The 19852-nt window shown below is 40.6% G+C and overlaps 1 protein-coding gene across 5 annotated transcripts in view; it reads left to right on the top strand.

Annotated features, from left to right (window-relative positions):
* TULP4 (TUB like protein 4) overlaps nt 1–19298 on the top strand; it is a 128424-nt gene extending 109126 nt beyond the window's left edge. For all 5 annotated transcript variants that reach the window (XM_042440470.1, XM_042440489.1, XM_042440462.1 and 2 more), the window contains 9 exons: nt 1986–2152; nt 2728–2952; nt 5054–5288; nt 5898–6042; nt 7226–7370; nt 7666–7759; nt 10315–10458; nt 12342–14968; nt 18190–19298. In XM_042440470.1, coding sequence (XP_042296404.1) covers nt 1986–2152; nt 2728–2952; nt 5054–5288; nt 5898–6042; nt 7226–7370; nt 7666–7759; nt 10315–10458; nt 12342–14968; nt 18190–18306 — 3899 coding nt within the window. In that variant the 3' untranslated portion in view covers nt 18307–19298. The remainder of the gene's footprint in view (nt 1–1985; nt 2153–2727; nt 2953–5053; nt 5289–5897; nt 6043–7225; nt 7371–7665; nt 7760–10314; nt 10459–12341; nt 14969–18189) is intronic.
* Nucleotides 19299–19852: the final 554 nt, after the last annotated feature.

Raw genomic sequence — 19852 nt, 5'->3', positions numbered from 1 at the left:
CCTTTGCTGCCTCACTACCAAATTTCAATGTTTGTATGGTAGCAATACCTCCACTCCTTCTCTGCATACTTATGTACACACACACTTTCATGTTAAGATGAGATATACAGGGAATGGCATATTCCACTGAAAGCGTAATTGCGCTCCTGGAATCAAAGCTGGGCTTCAAAACAAGACATATATACCATTTTGCAAAGAAGAAAAAAACCAGAGTAGGGTTGTTGTTAATTTGTTTTTGAAACTGGTGTATTACTCCTTTCAGGTCAACCAGTACAGTGTATTTTGTACACTTAGCAGACAGAATAATTGTAATTTTTGATATATTCTTGATATGGTCAGTTGACTAATGAATAAAGTTGTTGTTGTTGATGATATACTGTATCCTTAACATAGGACAATTCTCTCAAGATGATACCCTCCTCATAAACCAAACAAATGGGATGGCTGTTGATCATATTAAGGAAGGACCCCCCTTCTGATTACATTCAATTCAACAGTTTTGTGTCCATTTCTTTGTAACTTAAGTACCCTAATTAAAGTGGGATTAATTTTTATTGAAACACATTCCCATGTTGCACTCACTTTATTTTGGCTAAAGTTGGTTTATATGAGTAATTCCTGCCTCTTTCAAAAGAGTTTTCAAGAACAACTTTACATTCTATCTCAACATCCTTAGGATGTTTCTACAGTGCACAGTTGCAGCAGTTTGATACCACTTTAACTTCCATGTCTCGATATCAAAATAAGATACTCAGAATTATCTCACGGGATTACTTGAGCTATAGTATGAGAGTGATATGGCAGAAAATTCTATGTCCCTCATGAAACTATGATCCAGGCTTATCTACAATGGAGCCATTGACCGTAAAAGTGATATCAGAGTGCTATAATTACATAGTGTGGATATATTTCTAGGCAAACTTAGTGAGGCCCATTTTATATGCTATGGAATCAATATTGAATCTTTGCCTAAGGGCCGGTACACACAGCCTGTGAAATGCCATCCCTCTTTGCTGTGCAGTGGTGCAGTAGCATCCACATGCTATTGCACAGATGCACACTAAAAAAGGAGCTGCTCTAGGCGGCTCCTTTTTTGTGACATAAGAGCTGCATGCAACACAGCCCTATGACACCGCTTTTGCTGAGAGGCGTCTGTATGTGGCGCCACATCCACCATGTGGACAGGCGCGTGCACCTGTGACATCACGTTTGGATGCCCAGCCCTATTGAGTCCTAATTTTGGCCTCAGGGCATCACAAAGCACCCATGTGTACCAGGCCATTTTGCGCTTCCCGTAGTGTTCAATGATTTTCTGGTTTCAGATTGCATCTTTACTTAGAGACTGGAAGAACTTGATGTTTGGATTGGGGAACAAGGTGTTTCCAACTCTATCACTCAAAATGAAAGCCTTATGTCAAGTTCTTCCTCCTCTCTCCCATAACATCAGGGCATACTTACTTACTTAGATTGTGATTTCATCATGTAGTGAAAGCTTGGTAAATGCATGATGTGAAGATCTCACAACACTGGTAAGTAGTGGACCTAGGCATTAAGGAAGGAGAGGGCAAGAACATGACAAGGAGCATTTTCACTACTGTTTTTCACTACTATGTATAGTTCCACATGCTAGTTCAATTTTATATACCATTTCATTTATTTAATTTTTAGTGGCTACCACCTTAAATTTTGTTATCAGGAAGGCTGATAAGAAGCTTATGTGACTTAGAGACGGATTATATGTATGTGAGGAGCACAAGTGTGGTCTGGCGGTTTGAGTATTGGACTATAGCTCTGGCAGTCAAGGTTCAGTTCTGCGCTTGAGCATAAAAAACCACTAGGTGATATTGGGAAAGTCATATGCTTTCAGTCTCAGAGGATGGCAGTAGCAAACCTTCTGAAGAAACCTGCATATGACAACATATGTGTCTAGGACTGAGACTATTTGTTGTATTGCAAAATGAGCCTTCACCTTTTTGTGATTTTAGATGTAGTTGCTCAATGGTGCACTCAAGGAGACTTATTGGCTGTAGCAGGAATGGAAAAACTCAGCCAACTAGCTGAACTTAGTGGAGCTTCTTTTCTAAAAAGTGCATTCGTCAAGTTCTACAATATTCATGGAGAACATATCTACACTCTGGAGACACCTGTGCAGGTAACAATTAATTTGAAGTTCCTCAGAACAAACATACAAACACAAAAAACTACCAATATTACCCATGTGTCCCTAATTTATATGTAGGGGAGGCTTAAACAGTTGGTCAGGACCAGTGTAATGTATTTAATTTTTTGTGCTATTCTGTACACAACAGAATCAGATGGGATTTCAGATTAGCAATGATGATAATATTCAGTAAAGAACAAAAAGTAATGAAGAGGATACTGAAAAAAAATTATATTTTGACAATATGTAGTAAAATAACACCTTATCCTGAGTGTGGTGGAGTTTCTTTCTTTGGAGGTTCTTAAACAGAGGCATTTCTGCAATGCAGATGGCTATCTGTCTAGAATGCTTTGATTGCATATTCCTACATTGCAGGGGGATTGTGGTCTCTTCCAACTCTATGATTTGGAATATGGTAGCCCCAGGAGCCATTTTGAATTACATTTTGAACATGTAGCTGAGCTCAGTAAGTAAGGTGATATGACCTGTGTGATGTATGCTACAGAAAAGTCGTTAAAATGTGTTTCATTGACAGGAAAACATCTCAAATGTTATTTTTCATACAGCGCCCTATTATCTCCATCTGCTGGGGTCACAGGGACTCTCGTCTGTTGATGGCTTCTGGTCCTGCCCTGTATGTTGTCAGAGTGGAACACAGAGTGTCCAGCTTACAGCTCCTATGCCAACAGACCATAGCTAGCTCCTTGCGGGATGATAAAGATATCAGCAAATTGATCCTGCCTCCCCGCCTGTGCTCATACCTCACCACTGCCTTTACACCAACGATCAAGGTAGATACAACTGAAGGCAACAAATGATGGGTTGATAACTCTATCATAAGCATATTCATAGGTAGCCATGATTGCCATGCAGCAAAATACAACAAAATCCACAAAACAGTAATATCTTCATTGGCCAAGCAAAATGCAAAAAAATATATCGTAAGCTTTTGAAGCTTCACTGGCTTCTTTATCAGGCAAAGATGTTGAACGTCATACAGGATAAGAAAACTACAATGTTAGAGTCACAGGCCTATATTTTTGTCTCAGGTGTTATGTTATAATTTAAGATGATCCAGAGGGATATCTATGCAGGAAGAGGCCACTCACCTTCTTGGCCATGTGGGTGAATAAAGGGCAATAAAAGACAGATAATAAAATTACAACTCCATTAACTTCCTTTGAGATCCAGGCTGCTCTGTCCTGTGCAAAGCATTGTCTGCATTTTGTTTCCCAATGAAAGTATTGCTCTCCTGTTGTGTTTGGATTCTATCATAAAAAGTGACCAAAGGAAGAGAAATACAGTATGGCTAAGGTCTCTTTCACGCTACACAATGATAGCACTTTGTCTTTTGCTATCTTGGCTGTACAAGCTGGTTTACCAATTAGTTAATGATGTGCACCAGGCATTTGCATCTATGGATAACATATGGACAGAGCCAGCTAATTACAAATCCAGTAAGCAGCTGTTTGTGACTGTAGTGCTTATTTTTCGTAGTTACTGCATTCAATTGTTTTCATGATGAGTACCGTAAGTTTGTACACATTCTTATTATTACAAATGGATATCCAGGAAAGGATGGAGGTGTTTTGGGTATTTGTTAATGAGCTGAATTTGAATATCTCTCAGGGTCTAAAATGGGTGGGCAAACTGCAGTTTGGTGCATGTGGCCATCCTTGTGACATTCATCTGCTTCCCTTTAAAATGTTTTAAGACAGTGATGGTGAACTGTTTAGAGGCCAAGTGCCCAAACTGCAATCCAAAACCCACTTATTTATTGCAAAGTGCCATGTCCCTCTGGCTTTCTAGTCTGGCAAACTCTGTGCTGGGGTAATGGCACATGTGCCCACAGAGAGAGATCTGAGTGCCACCTCTGGCACACGTGCCAGAGGTTCGCCATCACTGTTTTAAGAGATGGAGGGAGTGGGGCGAAGCTCAGTGGGAGGAGAAAGAAGAAGACCTAGAGATTTTTTAAAATCATATTTTAATTTTATATATATTTTAAAAATTATTTTTTTTCCAAAAAAAATCACATTTTACCAAATTTTCACTTTAGTCACATGAAACTATGTATAGGTAAACACATGTATTATCTGTGTATATATCTTAATTTAAAGGAATAAATTTAGTTTTGCTAGTTTTTTACATCACAACTATTACCATTACGTGCAGTGATATATGTCAATTATTATTTATAAGTAAATTTGTACAAAAACATTCCTAGGGATTCTATATGGTGCGGTATAGGAGGAGTTCAATGGGGGGTGACACCAGGAGTTATCGCACTGGGTGACACCATCCCTAGGGATGCCATTGTGTGTAGCAGGGATAGGCAACCTTTTTGAGCCGGGGGCCGGGTTGCTGTCCCTCAGACAACTGGGGGGGGCCAAAGCCAAAAAATAAATAATTAAATAATTTTTAAAAAATTAAATAAATCAATAAACTGGAACAAATGTAGGACAACATTTTCAAATGGTGGACACTTTTTTTTAAAAAAGTGGAGGACATGCAAAAAAAATTGCTGATTTTTTTTAAAAATGCTAATATAAATGCATGTTTCTGAGGTGTCTATAGACAATTGCCTCCCTTGCCCCTGCGCGCGAGAGGCCAAAGGCCCCGGCGGCAATCGGCGGCAGGACGGGGCTGGGGCCAGTCCCAAGGCCTCGCTGGGCTGCATCCGGCCCGCAGGCCGCAGGTTGCCTACCCCTGGTGTGTAGCATAGCTCTAGATGATACTTCATATCAATTGTTTAAACAGTTGATAGTTTTTAATATATTTAAGGTTCAGAATAATAATGGATTGACTTTCAGTGACTGTAACTGTAATGGTGCTGGGTGGCAGGAGAACTATTTCTGTGAATCACATTTTACACCCTTTTGTATTTTAACCCAGCCTCCTATCCCAGACCCTAATAACATGAGAGATTTTGTTAGCTACCCAACATCCGGCAATGAAAGGCTTCACTGTACAATGAAGAGGACAGAAGATGATCCAGAGGTTGGAGGGCCTTGCTATACATTGTACTTGGAATACTTGGGAGGTCTGGTGCCTATCTTGAAAGGACGGAGGATTAGCAAACTGCGACCTGAGTTTGTCATTATGGATCCTAAAACAGATGGAAAAGCAGGTACAAAGTTTTTTAGCAGGTTACTGAGGTGTATTTCTAGATTTCAGATCTGGACAATTTGATGCAGAGATCCACATGGATTTCAGCGTGGACAATGATTTCTTGTAGAAAGATGGTTAATTTTATTTGAGGAGGAAGTGATCTTCATATGCAAAAAGGAATAATGCCTCTAGATCTGCTCTGGTCTATCCACCAAAGAATTGATGGCCACACTACTTTCTTTTTCATCTTTTCAACCATTTTGAATTAGACTGGAGGCAGAAGCTATATTTCAAATGTGCCATCTGTAGTGTGTTATAATATTCTATGTCTTGGTGAGGGAAGAAAGAGTCTAATTAGCTGTGGACATATTTTCCCCTTGGTTTTGGAGATATATCTGTCAGCTAGCATAATTGAGCACCATTCACTTGATTTCAGGCTGTTGCTGATTCTGCATAAGTTTCAAAGGATTCCAAGTGTTCATTGCTACAGAGATATCTCAGCTAGTGCTTGTAAAATATCTTAAGAGATGATTGACAGTTGTAATTGGGATCTGGTTTCTGAAATGATCCTTTCTTTCTTTCTTTCTTTCTTTCTTTCTTTCTTTCTTTGTGGGGCCTGTGCTGATAGATGAAATCTATGGAAACAGTTTGATTTCCACTGTGATTGACAGCTGCAACTGCTCTGATTCCAGTGATATTGAACTGAGTGATGACTGGGCTGCCAAAAAGTCTCCCAAAATCACTCGAGCTAGCAAATCACCCAAACTTCCCAGGTAATCACTTTAGCCTTTTAAAAACTCCATCTTTCTTATCTCTGGGTCTTTGAAGTTTTTATTATGCCAAGAGGGTATCCTATAGGGTTAGAAAAAATGGGAACATTTTACATGGTGCATAGAAAATGAACTCCTGAAGAAATTTTAGTCTCTCAGTGCAAAATATTATAAGGCCCTTGGAATTCTCCTCTATGATATGCCACAGGAATAGTCAAGAAATAGCTCCCATATTTGTAATGGAAGGTTCATCAAGCTGAAACAAAGCTCCTGTGCATATAGAACAGGATAGAGACCAAGTACTAGAGTCCTGTTTCTAACTGTGGACAGTTTCAGATGTTTGGTGATGTATATAACAGCACAGGGTATTTGTCAGGTTCTGTATCTACAAGCCATTTGCTAATTATTAAAATACAACTTTGTTTTTCTAGTATAAAAAGTCAGTTAAACCTCCTGTGTTAGGTATGCCCAGGCTTCACTGTTAAGCAATACCCAAAAGTAAGATGTCATGCAGCACCTACTCAGAATTGTGTTTGCCTTTGGTATGCATGGGGAAGAACAGGTAGAAATTCTTTGTAATAGCAGAGCCTATTTGAGTGCTCTAATGCTGCATTTAGTACTAACATGCACTACTTACCATTGTCAAGTTCTGGAAAAAAAAAGCCAGCTTGCAAGAATGAAGCAGAAGCCACTAGCTGGATATTTCCTTGTAATGCTGCCAGAATCCCCTTCCCTGCTAACCCTAATAGCAATTTTGTACTCTAAAAAGAAAAAGAAGGTTACTATTCCATTTATAAGGGACAAATAAAAGGTACACTTGTATATACATGCAGCATGTTAAAAGAAAAACAACTACATAGGAAAGAGCACAGCTTGAGGAAGTTACTCTTTTGGATGAAAGTTCCATGACCACCCCCCCCCCCCAGCCTGGCTACTAGCCATTCTGGACAGTGGATTCTGGGTTGCAGGCCAAAAAATAACTTTTCCTAGCTCTGGAAAAAGTTAGGCAACACATCTGAAGAATTCTGGACCAGGGGGGAAGAATGATGTCTTGCAGCAAACTCTCCACTAGAAGCCTGTTATCATCTTAACCACAACCACTTATAATCCTCCACATTCAATTTTAGAGGCAGACAATATTTATTTGCGGTTGCCTGACTATTCCTTATTTTGGTATTCTATGCAGAATTAATATAGAAGCTCGTAAATCTCCCAAATTATCACGAGCTGCTCAGGAGATATCAAGATCTCCTCGGCTCCCCATCAGAAAGCCCTCCATAGGTTCACCAAGTCTAACTCGCCGGGAATTTCCTTTGGAAGATATCACTCAGGTAAATTACCTATGAGCATTTCTAAAATAGTCCTTAACATGAAAGATGTATCAGCATGGAAGATGGCCATTTACATAACATAGACCAACATTTTAATTGTGGACTTCACACTTGTTCATATCTCACCTCCATCATGCATTGAATCAAAACACTTCCTCAGTGTCAGCATCTTCGGTATGGGGATTATAATAGTGATAACAAGGGCTGGGAGAAATATTGCTAAAATAATGTATATGAACAAACTAAAAACCTTACACAATGCTAGTGGATATTTTGTTTCATCTTTTCTTTGCAGCACAACTACCTTGCTCAGGTCACATCAAACATCTGGGGAACCAAATTCAAAATTGTAGGTTTGGCTGCTTTCCTTCCAACCAATCTTGGGGCAGGTAAAAATTCTGAATTTTCTTCATTTCAGTTCCTTGGTAACCTGAAACAAGCACACACATTTTGTTAGCAATAGTTAACACCCAGTATCTACTCCTAATATATAGCAAGCCATAAGTACTCAGCCAGCACAAACTTTGCAGACTTATTGGCAAATCCAAATTGAATTTGGTACCCCCCCCCCCCAATAACTGTGTCCAGAGCATTGCAGACTGAGGATTTTAAAAACCTATTTTTGAATTGATTTTTTTTACTCAACATGGTTACATAGAGTCCCATTGAAATGTCTTAGGAATAAGGAACAACTCCCATAGCCATGGTTTGTGTGATGAAGTTTGGATGAGCAGATTTTTAATGCAGTTTTGCAAGATAAATAATCTTATGGATGCCCTGGAATATGACTCATCTAAATCTGTGAAGGTTATTTGGTGGCATTACAGTGCATTGCCTCTTCAAAAATTGTTGATTATTAATTCATTTAAAATTTAATGATGCTTGATAATGAATTACACTTATATTCTACTCTTCCTCTAAAAAACCCCACAAAGACTTACATATAATGAGAGGTATAGCAAAGGGTTGTGTGTGAGAGTAAAATGTCTACCCAACCCCTAATATTGTCCTTCATTCTCCAAATTTATAACAGAAATACTGTCTAGGCATCCAAAGGAAAGGAGGCAAACAAAGATACCAAGGATATGCAAACACAGCAAATGTGTGAACAATTTTCAATGTCTGCAATGATAGAAATTTGAGAGTTGAAGGAAAATTTCATTGGGAGACAGAATTCTTATTTGGAGGGTCAGTGCTTTTATTTTGCACACACAACCAACTATATCCATAGATCTAGTTCACAGGCAGTCTTCCATCTGGCCTACAGGACTAACTTCAGCAGTAGAACCATGACTTGCTGTGCCTTCGTATCATTTTCTGGACCAATGTCTTGAAGTTGGCTGTACCTTGTGCCCTGTGGGTCATTGCACTAAAACACAGCAGCAAGAATATTTTTCTTTCCACAAGCATGCATTCTCTTTTCCACCTCATCCATTGATTGGTTGGTTTCAAATGGGACAAATACTTCTCATCTCGGGAGGAAAAACTGTCACCTGTGATATCCATCAAGCAAACAAATAGCAAAGAAAATACTTTTAAGATGAAATTTAGAACAGCCATCTTCCTTTTAATCCCGCCACACTGTCAGTAGCCAAGAACAGTTTTATGAGCTATTTGTGTTAGCAGCTCTCTAGAATAGGTGATTTAAAAGATACTGTGTCTAGCTATGAGAGCTTTATCTAGAAAATTTTTTCTTCTAGATAAAGGGTGAAATTCCTTTGCTCCAGCAAACAGAATGACAGTACTATATTACCATTATTAAGGACAGACTGCATCTGTTTTTGCTTTTTAAACATATTGCATATTAGACATATTTTTAAAGATAAACTGCATCTGTTTTTTTCTTTTTAAACATATTACATTTGATTTGTAACTATAATGTCAAGCTATAAATAATATATGCAGTCCTATTAATAGTTTGTACTTGATTGTCTTCTCTTTTGTGGTCATACTAGTAGCCTGTCCTTCTTTATATGTGGGCTTCCCAAGCAGTCTCATCCAGACACTGGCCTGATCCCAACTTTTTCTGCTTCTGCATTAGAACTGATGGTGCATCTACATTGTAGAAATAATCCAGTTTGTCACCACTTTAACCTCCATGGCTCCATCTTACAGAATCCTGGGATTTGTAGATTTGTGAGACACCAGCACTTTTTGGCAGAGAAGGCTAAAGACATTGTAAAACTACAAATCTCAGGATTCCATAGGATGGAGCTACAGCACTTAAAACAGTGTCAAACTACATTATTTTAACAATGTAAATGCACCCTTATAGACCATTCTCTTTTTTCTAGAACTGAGGTGGTCAACCTGGAATCCTCCCAGTGTTTTTGGACTGCAGCACCCAATATCTAAAGAGCCACAAATTGCCTGTGCCCACTGTACATACTCATGTATAAGTCTAAAACTTTAGTCAGAAAATTGACCCCCAAAACACTGACTTATCCACAGGTCAATGTAAGTCCTGTACTTTAACTTTCATAAAAATAGAAACCATCCCTTGATGAAATGCAAGAGTGTAGGCTCTCCTGGAAGCACTAACCCCTCTCTACTCTTTCATCCATCCATCCTTCAGTGTGAATACAAACAGTTAAGAACCATGCAATTTTGCAAGTTCTCTGGTATTGTTTTCCTTTGCTTCATCCTTAGATCCTTTGTTACATACCCCTAAATTTTACCCTCAACTTATCCTTGGCCATATCAAAATCCATAATTTTGGCCACAAAACCTGCCCTCAATTTACACATGAGATCTACTTACAGTTGAGTATATACGGTATTCTCATTTGTTTTGGTTCTTTCAGTAGTGACAAAACACCTAAATAGAAAGTACATCCCCATCTGTTGAATACTCTTTCCTAGAGTATGCTGGAATAACAATGCATATATATATATATATATATTTCTCTTACAAATACTTTCTTTTTCATGCACCCTTCCTGTAGTTATCTATAAAACCAGCTTGCTGCATCTCCAGCCCAGGCAAATGACAATATATCTTCCAGAAGTACGTAAGATTTCCATGGACTATATAAACCTGCCTGTTTTCAACCCAAATGTTTTTAGTGAAGATGAAGATGATTTGCCAGGTGAGACATATAATTACATACAGCTATGTACAATTACATACATATAGTTCAGTGTGTGTGTGTGTGTCTTCAAATTGCCTATCGACTTACAGTCACCTCTTGAATTTCAAAGGGTTTTCTTAGGCAAGGGATTACTCAGATGTGGTTTTGCCAGTTTCTTCCTCTGAAATGTAACCTACAGCACCCAGTATTCATTGGCTGGCTCCCATCTAAGTATTAACCAAGGCTGACCTTGCTTAAATTCCAAGAGCAGATGGGATCTGGACTCTTTAGGGTACTAATGTATAGTTCAATCCCAAAAGTACAATTTGGTCCATTTTACAATAAAAAGACCAAGATATAATATTATTTTAAATGTTTGAAAGCTGTGGTAGTGACTAGGGGAGGGGGCAGTTTAGTAGCCTGCTCTTTTTTTGCCTCCATTGTGCTGCCTTAGATTTGAACATTGGGCTCAAAGGGCCTGTGGGCCTTATACTTCCAATTACATCATCAGGAGCTGACATAGCACAGAGATCTTCCACAAACATGTAGAATCATAGAGTTGGAAGAAACTGCAAGGGCCATCCAGTCCAACCCCCTGCCATGCAGGAAATCTAAATGTCTTTCTTTGTGTCAAGTAACATTTTGGAAAGGCAAGGAGGATACAACCTTTAGGTAGTCCTCATGCTATTATAGGAGCTGTCTTGGATTCTTCTTGCATGTCTGGAAGTTTCCAGGGCCTGCTTGCTCTGACTGAGGGACAAATTGAGTATAATATTAAGCAGTGCTTTAAGTGAAATAGGGGCGCTCATTACAGGTTGAATCTCCCTTATGCTCCTGAAATGCTTGAGACTATAAGTGTTTTGAATTTTGGAATATTTGCATTTGCATATATGTATATAATGAGATATCTTAGAGATGGGAACCAAATTTAAACACAAAATTCATTTATGTTTCATATATACCTCATACACATAGGTAATTTTAGGAGTCCTGGTGGCGCAATGGTTAAATGTCAGTACTGCAGCCACTCACTCACAAACCACCAGCCAGGGGCTCTAGGATTGACTCAGCCTGGCATCCTTCCAAGGTCACTAAAATGAGTACCCAGCTTGTTGGGGGGCAATTAGCTTACACATTGTAAACCACTTAGGGAGTGCTTAAGTGCACTGATAAGCGGTATAAAAATGTACTTGCTATTGATATTTAATCTGAATTTTTTTAAAAAGCTAACCAGGGTGTGTTGGTTAAAGTTTACTTATACAGAAGCTCTTTTTTATAATCACACAATTAGCTCCAAAGTTTACTAATGCTGACACTAACTGGGCTTTCTCTTAAACCAAGATTGGAAACTTGGGGAGAGAGCCATGAGCAGGGAGGAAGGGGGATTTGCAGAACTAAAGGGGCTTAGCAGAAAGAGTGTATGTTCCCAGGCCTAGTTCATGATTTGCTTCCTGTGTTTAACAGGGAAACCATCTAATAAATGCACTGGCCAAAGCAAAATAATATTTGCTAAATGGGGGATTAACAAATCACTCAGGGATTTTTAAAACATAAACAAATTGATGGATGAATGATGTCTCTCATGAACAAAAAACTTTAGATTAATTCTGTCATAATATTAAATAATACACTTTTTATTATTATTATTAACCTTTATTTATGAAGCGCTATAAATTTACACAGTGCTGTACATGCAATCTTTTTAGTTAGACGGTTCCCTGCCCTCGGGCTTACAATCTGTATAATATATAATACTATTATACATCTGATGAGTCTGCATCTGCATGAAGTAGACTCAGTCTGTGAAAGCTTATGCTGCAAACTTCTTTCTCTCAGTTAGTCTCAAAGGTAACACAATATCCCATTGCAAACTTTAACATACTATGTGTTTTTGGTCATAGTGACTGGAGCATCTGGAGTTCCTGAGAACAACCCACCATGCACCGTAAACATCCCAATTGCTCCTATTCACAGTTCAGCACAAGCAATGTCCCCGACTCAGAGCATAGGGCTGGTCCAGTCTTTGTTGGCCAATCAGAATGTACAATTGGATGTCCTTGCAAACCAGACAACAGCTGTGGCGGCACCAGACCACATGAATGATAATGGAATACACTACCCAATCCCAAGCAGGTACTCCAACCCAGGCCAGGTGATCTTTGGAGGAGTAGAAATGGGGCGCATCATCCAGACACCACCTCAGTTACCCCTGCCTCCTCAGGGTGCAATCCAGATGACCATGATGGAACACAGAGATGGGGACAGAGATCATGAACACCTACAGAAGGCAAAAACATTGCGTCCAGTTCCACAGGTGGCTGAAGGAGAAGTGCCTGTCTTCAGCACTGCTCAAGAAATCCAGATGAACAAAATGAACCCCCCTCCCCCATACCCAGGCACCATACCAGCAGCTCCTACTACAGCACCACCACCTCCTCCTGTACCTCAACAACCTCCGGTAGACCTCTGCTTGAAAAAAGGAGACTTCCCGCTTTATCCAGCAGGACATTATCAGACCCCTCTAGGCTATGAGAGAATAACCACTTTTGACAGTAGTGGGAATGTTGAGGAGGTGTGTCGGCCTCGGACGCGCATGTTGTGTTCCCAGAACACTTACACTCTGCCAGGACCTGGCAGCTCTGCTACTCTAAGGATTACTTCGTCAGAGAAGAAGATTCAGCAACCTTGTACCAGTGCTACCTTGAATAGGCTTACGGTTCCACGCTACTCCATTCCCACTGGGGATCCACCTCCTTACCCAGAGATTGCTGCCCAGCTGTCTCAAGGCCGTGGCATCACGCAGAGGCTAGATAACAGCATCATCCATGCCACTCTGCGGAGGAATAGCAGGGAGGCAGCACTGAAAATGGCTCAAATGGTTGACAACCAGAGAGCCACCTTGCAGCTCCCACCCAAACTAAAGAGCAATGTTGTGGCCGCCCAGTACCAACAGAGGGTGCCAACAGCACTATACACCTGCAGTCAGTGCAGCAGCAATGGCAACAGCAATGGCGGGAGCAGTGGCAGTGCTGCTAATATTGGGAATGGGAACATCACCAGTGTCAACAGTAACAACAACACATCTGGCATTGGCAACACAAGGCCAGATGTAACAACAGGGAACAGCTCTCAACACAGCTCTGTCATTGCACATTCAGTCAGTACTTCACCTTTGGCTTCCCAGTCCTCATACAGTTTATTGGGTCCACCAGATAACTCTCGTGAACGGACAGATTATGTGAACTCTGCCTTCATGGAGGATGAGGCTCTTTCTCAGCACTGCCCTATAGAGAAATCAATACGTCATATTCCGGTAGCCATGGCAGAGCCTACCATTGGTGTGAAAAGACCACCTCCCTATCAGTGGGAACCTATGGTGAGTGAGGAGATATGGGTTCCTCAAGAAAGGACAGCACATACTTTGCCTCATCCTGTTAAACCCACCCCTTTAGTTATTGGCCAAACTCAACATCTGGATATCTCACGGGCACCATTTGTTTCTCCCAAGTCTCCAACCAGTCCCACTGCCACTTTCCAGATGAATTATGGGGTTGGAGCACCCTACCCAGGGACCTATGGTATCCCTCCTCCCCCACCCCCACCTCTTCAGGGAATGCAGGTGCCCTGTTCTCCCAAAGAAAGTCTGGCCCCTCCTCAAATTGCACAACAGGAGCCAACAGTTGTGCTTCAGCCAGGTTATCCCTCCAACCTCTCCTATTGTCCTTTGCCTCCCATGTACCCTGGAAACAGCACTTGCTCGAGTTTACAGCTGCCACCGATGGCCTTGCACCCATGGAATCCCTACAGCACATGCCCACCTGCTGCGCAGAGTGCCCAAAGCACTCTCCCCCCCAAGGCCCTGCTGGTCGTGGAGAAACCAGTTATGTCTCCACCCCCAGCAGATCCTCCGGGTCATGTGGGCTCAGATGCAATGGCGGAGACAGCAGACAACTTCCAGGAAGTACTCTCATTGACAGAGAGCCCCATCCCTCAACGGACAGACAAATTTGGGAAGAAGAACCGGAAGCGCTTGGATAGCCGTGCAGATGAGGGAAATATGCAGGCTATCACAGAGGGGAAAGTCAAAAAGGAGGCCAGGACAACACTGACTGACTTCAACTCGCTGATATCCAGCCCTAGGCTGGGCAGGGAGAAGAAGAAAGTCAAAAGTCAGAAGGACCAGCTGAAGTCAAAAAAACTGAACAAGATGAATGAATTTCAGGACAGCTCAGAAAGTGAGCCTGAACTATTTATTAGTGGGGATGAACTGATGAATCAGAGCCAGGGCAGTAAAAAGGGGTGGAAAACGAAAAGGAACTTGAGGACAGCCAGTGAGCTTGATGAATTTAAATGCCGAAAAGCAAATGAAAAAGAAGATGGACGACTGGGCAGCCAGGGCTTTGTGTATGTGATGGCTAACAAGCAGCCCTTGTGGAATGAGGCAACACAAGTCTATCAGCTGGACTTTGGAGGGAGAGTGACCCAAGAATCAGCAAAAAACTTCCAGATTGAGCTGGAAGGGAGACAGGTAGGAGAACAAGTAAGAAACTGAAGACATTTCATTGTGTTAGGCCTTGATATGTTATTTTCTCATGTTAGGCCTTCACAAATATCAAGTTTAGTTTACTGTGACTTCTTTTAAAATGGCAGACATGTTTTTCTGCCTTGCTGTAAAATAGTGGTCTATGTAAGGCCTGGTGCAGATGATTTGGATCCCTTAGCCCATCTGTGGGGACCTGTGGCCCTCCACATGATGTGGGACCCATCATTCCTAGCCATAGGCCATGTTAACTAGAGCAGCTGAGAGTTGGAGACTAACAACATCTGGAGGACCATCAGTTTCCCACTCTTGCCTAGACTCCTAGGTATAATTAACTAGTCATTTTGAGTCCTGTTTTGGGAGAAAAGTGGACTATAAATCAAATAAATTAATGAGTGTAAATGTGTCTTAGACATAGATTTCTTGTGTGATATTTGTGTGTCTCTCAGTGCCTTTTCCTCAAAGCTGGGACTCAAAGCAGCCCACATATTGAAAAGTGGTTCCCTTTTGTGATAATAGAACTTTTCAGAAGCAGAAAAGGTTTGGATAGATAAACCCAAATGTGTTCCATTCTGGAAGGAAAGCTATGGAGAAGAGCTGCTTATCATTTTGTGCTCCTTAGGGAAGCTTCAGCTGATTATGTGTGATGACCCAGTGTGTGCAGACATGTAGGGCCATGTAACTAGGAGTATGAAAACGTCATGGTCTGTAGGGTGATGTTGTGCTCACATTTGTGTATGGCATTTACTAGCAAAAGAATGCAGTGGGCAAAAGAGTCTTTAGGTCCTGAGACTGTACTTAATCATGCACAAGAATCAACCAAACTAGTGATTGGCTATCTAAAGTGTGCCTAATGTCTAAAGCAGAAAACAGTAAAATATATTCAGAAAATGATGAAAGAATATATGAACTGGAAGTCTTGCTCATTTGTTTTTAAATCTTCAAAGGAGATGCTGCATATGAATAGCTAAGACGTATAAACAGAAGTACATAGCATTTTGCCAAAAAAAGAAAGAAAAGCTGACTTTAATTTCTACTAGTTAGATTTAGGCATTCCAACTATCAGTCTTGTTTCACCCTCTGTCCCATCCAGACAGGGATGTAGCCGGAGGGGGGGAGGGGTGTTCTGGATCCCCCGTTCCATTAGATACAATGAATGGTGTGTGTCGCCACACTGCTGCACCCAAGCCCCATTATAATGATGGCACTTAGTCTGGGTCCCCCCCCTTCCCAAAATCCTTGCTATGTCCATGATCCAGAACCCTTGACACTGCTTGAAAGTAGGTATGAATGGAGACCTGAGTGGATCAGTGAAATGAAGAATCTTCTTCCTGCTGCTGTTCTAATTGTTTGTTTGTTTATTCTACTTTTCTTTGAGGTAAGCTGAGCAGGAAGGGAGATAGTAAATGATCTGGGATGTAGGTTGAGAAGATAGCAGAAACCTTCCTGCTGCACATCTCAGTCTATCTCTTTTGGCTTAGCTTGCCCCTGGAAAAACCAAATAAGAAATGAGATTTAGATTGGTTTGAATTACAACTATGGCAGTCTCCCTCTGGTAGCAGCAATTATGTTGTGTGACTCAGAGATAATAATAATAATAATAATAATAATAATAATAACAACAACAACAACAACAATAATTTATTTGTACCCCGCATCCCCCTACATAAAATGATAGAACATTTGCCAGCCTCAACCCCACTAGCCATGTGGGCTCTTAGGACCCTTGTCTGTGTTGCTTCTCAGTAGGCTTCAATGTTATTTACATTATTTGAACTACAGCTTCCATAGCCATGGTGGTTGTGGGATTCAGGGGGTTGTAGTCCAAAGAATACTTTTCCCCAGCTCCAGTTCTCATCTGTTCATGAGAGACAAAAAGCCCCATGCAGGCAGATCTTATCACCAACAGTTTAGGTTTTCTAAAGGAAGAGCAGAACACAAGTTAAATAAAAGAAGGGATCAAGAATGCTCTCTAAATTAAGTAATGATGTACCATGATGTTTTCAGGTTAGGTGAACAGAACCAGGATGTCTCACTTATTCCAGAATGGTCACCTGGAATAGACGTGAGTGATCTTGCAGGCATTCCAGTATGTTTACACACTTCTAGGTACCTTCTGAGCACAAGAAGAAGGCTACTTCTGCTGTTTTGTGAGATTTTTAAAGTCTCCCTGGCCAAATGACCCCCAATTAGCATATGACACTCATAAATAATTTTAAGATTGCAATCATGTTTTGTCCAACTGATTCCCAAATAATCAAGGACAAGCAGAACTCTTAGGTTTGAATCTGCTATTCCTGTTGTGCTGACACACCATAGTTTCTTGAATTCTCTCTCTCAAATTGCTTTGCCCTCCCCTTCCCTTTTCGGAAAACATCCTATTTCCAGGGTGAGTAAATGTCATAACTGCAGAGGAGGACAAGGCACTGCAAAATGTAGAACATTACAAAATGAAAGCTAAAACACTAATATACATTCATTTCATATGGTTTATTTACAGCTATATTACATATACTTAACCTTATTTTTTTTTATGAACTTACCTTTGTTAAAATGCCTTGTTGGCTTGCAATACATTTATAGAACTTTGAGCAAGACAGAGGCTTGTACTTTAATAGCAACAAACTCATGACTGAATCTATATTTAAATTATTCCTGTTGTTTGTCCATTGTGATGAAATTAAGGAAAGATCGCTTTGTATTGTGTCCTCAAATATCCCATTGCCTAACATGTTTGCTGTTCCAAGAAACAAATGTGCCCCAAGCTTTGGGGGCAACTCTTGTCTGCTGCTGCTCCTAGGAAAAACAAACTTCAGAAGAATCTATACTACACATCCCCCCTATGTGCCGCAATTAGAGGCTGCCAAGCAGATGAATTTCTCAAAGGGAAACAACAAACATGGTGTTAGTCAATGGACTTCTTAATCATGCTCAAAATGGAGGACATTTTGGAATTCTGCCTGGACAGGGAGTTGAAATGTCCTCGAAAAGGATGATGTCTGGTCACCCTGCCCTTTTCTCGTTTCAGCCCTACTGACTCTATTGTACCACGTACTAAATGAAATGTTAATTCTCAGTATGAGGCAAGAGATTGTACAATTTTCATCTTTTAATGGCACACTTTCTACTTAGTCACTTTTTCAGTCCTTATTTATTCATCTTTGTCCGCTTCTTTTTCCTTTTCCTCCTCCCACTACTTTGTCCTTCAGGTCATGCAGTTTGGGAGGATTGATGGCAACGCTTACATTTTGGACTTTCAGTATCCATTTTCTGCGGTGCAAGCCTTTGCAGTAGCTCTGGCTAATGTGACTCAACGCCTCAAATGAAAAAAAAAGAAAGAAAAGAAGACCAGAAAGAGTGGGGGGGGGGAACGTAACAAATCTTTCTCATAAGGGCCATCACAGGAAGTGGCCTGGGAGAAGCATGCAAAGGAATCTGGAAGTGAAGAAGGAAGTGCAACTGGAAAAAAAAAGTCTCCAAATGCCCTAAGAAGGGCTTCAGCTTCGAACATTAATGGGGATAGGGTGGGGCTCTTTTGGTTTGGGATTTGTTTTCTTTGACTCAACATCGTGCTGGTTTTTCAGGGCAAGCAAAAGATGGGAGCTATTCTGTGTTCTGTTGGGAAATGTAGCTTTTGGCTTGTTGTGATGGTTTTTCTGTGTTTGCCGCAAAAAGTAGCTAATGTAAGCCGAGAGAAGGATTTTAAAAGACTGCCCTTCTTTTTTTCTTTCTTTCATTATTTTATAGATTGCCTTATATCATGCTGTTCCTTTTAAAGTAAGGAACATAACCCCCCCACACCACTTTGTACTTCAATAGCAAATGGCAAAGAAAGACAAAAGCTATAATATACTTGAAGATATATGTTTATTCTCTAATAATGGAGCACTGTAGGTGCCATGGAGATTTTTTTGGAAGTCCTTACCTAGTTTCTAAAAATATCATTTGCAGGTGAAAAAAAACAAAGCAAGGTATTTGCCTTTGGGGTTGTTTGAAAAAGGACACTGTGTTAAAGATTTTTTTCCCTTTCTTTTCCTTTCCTTTGTTCTGTGACCTGGGTTATGAGTCTGTACCAGCCACTGGCAAATTGGGCAGGGGAGAGAGGCAATGATGAGGTGCACATATTGTTTTAAAATACTTATACAGTACTGATTTTGGTTCATATGTGTGGAATGAAAGGTTGTGACCAGAACTAAGTAAAGTTATTTGTTTGGACTATAGCTCCCAGAACCTTGGGGGATTTGGGTCGTTGTGGTCCAAATAATAACTTTTCCAAGTAAAAAACATGCAGGGGTAGCTGTGTTGGCCATTTAACAAATACAAACAAAAATCTATCAGTGATACCTTTATTGGCCACCTGAAATGCACAATATACTTGTTGCAAGCTTTCGAAGCTCCATGGGCTTCTTTACCTGGCAAGATGTTACAAATCAAATGGGAGGGGAAAAAACAATTGCAGATGTTAGCTAGATGCCTGCTTGTTGTTTCAGCCCTTAGTAAAGATGGTATGCCAGAGATGATATCTTTTGAAGGCAGGCTCCTCCTCCTTCTGGCCATGTGGCAATAGGGAGATTTTCAAAGTCCAGGAAATTTAAAGTCCATTTTCATCTCAGCAGGGACATTGGATTGCAAAAGAGGGGTCCCTGCTGAGATGCAAATGGAATTTGAAAATCTCTCTATTGCCACATGGCCAGAAGGAGGAGGAGCCTGCCTGCAAAAGATATCCTCCCCAGTGTACCATCTTTACTAAGGACTGAAACAACATGCAGACATCTCACTAACATCTCCAATTGTTTGTTCTTTTACCTCCTGTTTGGTTTCTAACATCTTGCCTGATGAAGAAACCCATGGAGCTTCTAAAGCTTGCAACAA

Source organism: Sceloporus undulatus, chromosome 1 (assembly GCF_019175285.1).
Source record: "Sceloporus undulatus isolate JIND9_A2432 ecotype Alabama chromosome 1, SceUnd_v1.1, whole genome shotgun sequence".
Lineage (NCBI taxonomy): Eukaryota > Metazoa > Chordata > Lepidosauria > Squamata > Phrynosomatidae > Sceloporus > Sceloporus undulatus.
Note: the sequence above shows the minus strand (reverse complement) of the source record. Positions and strands in the feature narration are given on the sequence as shown.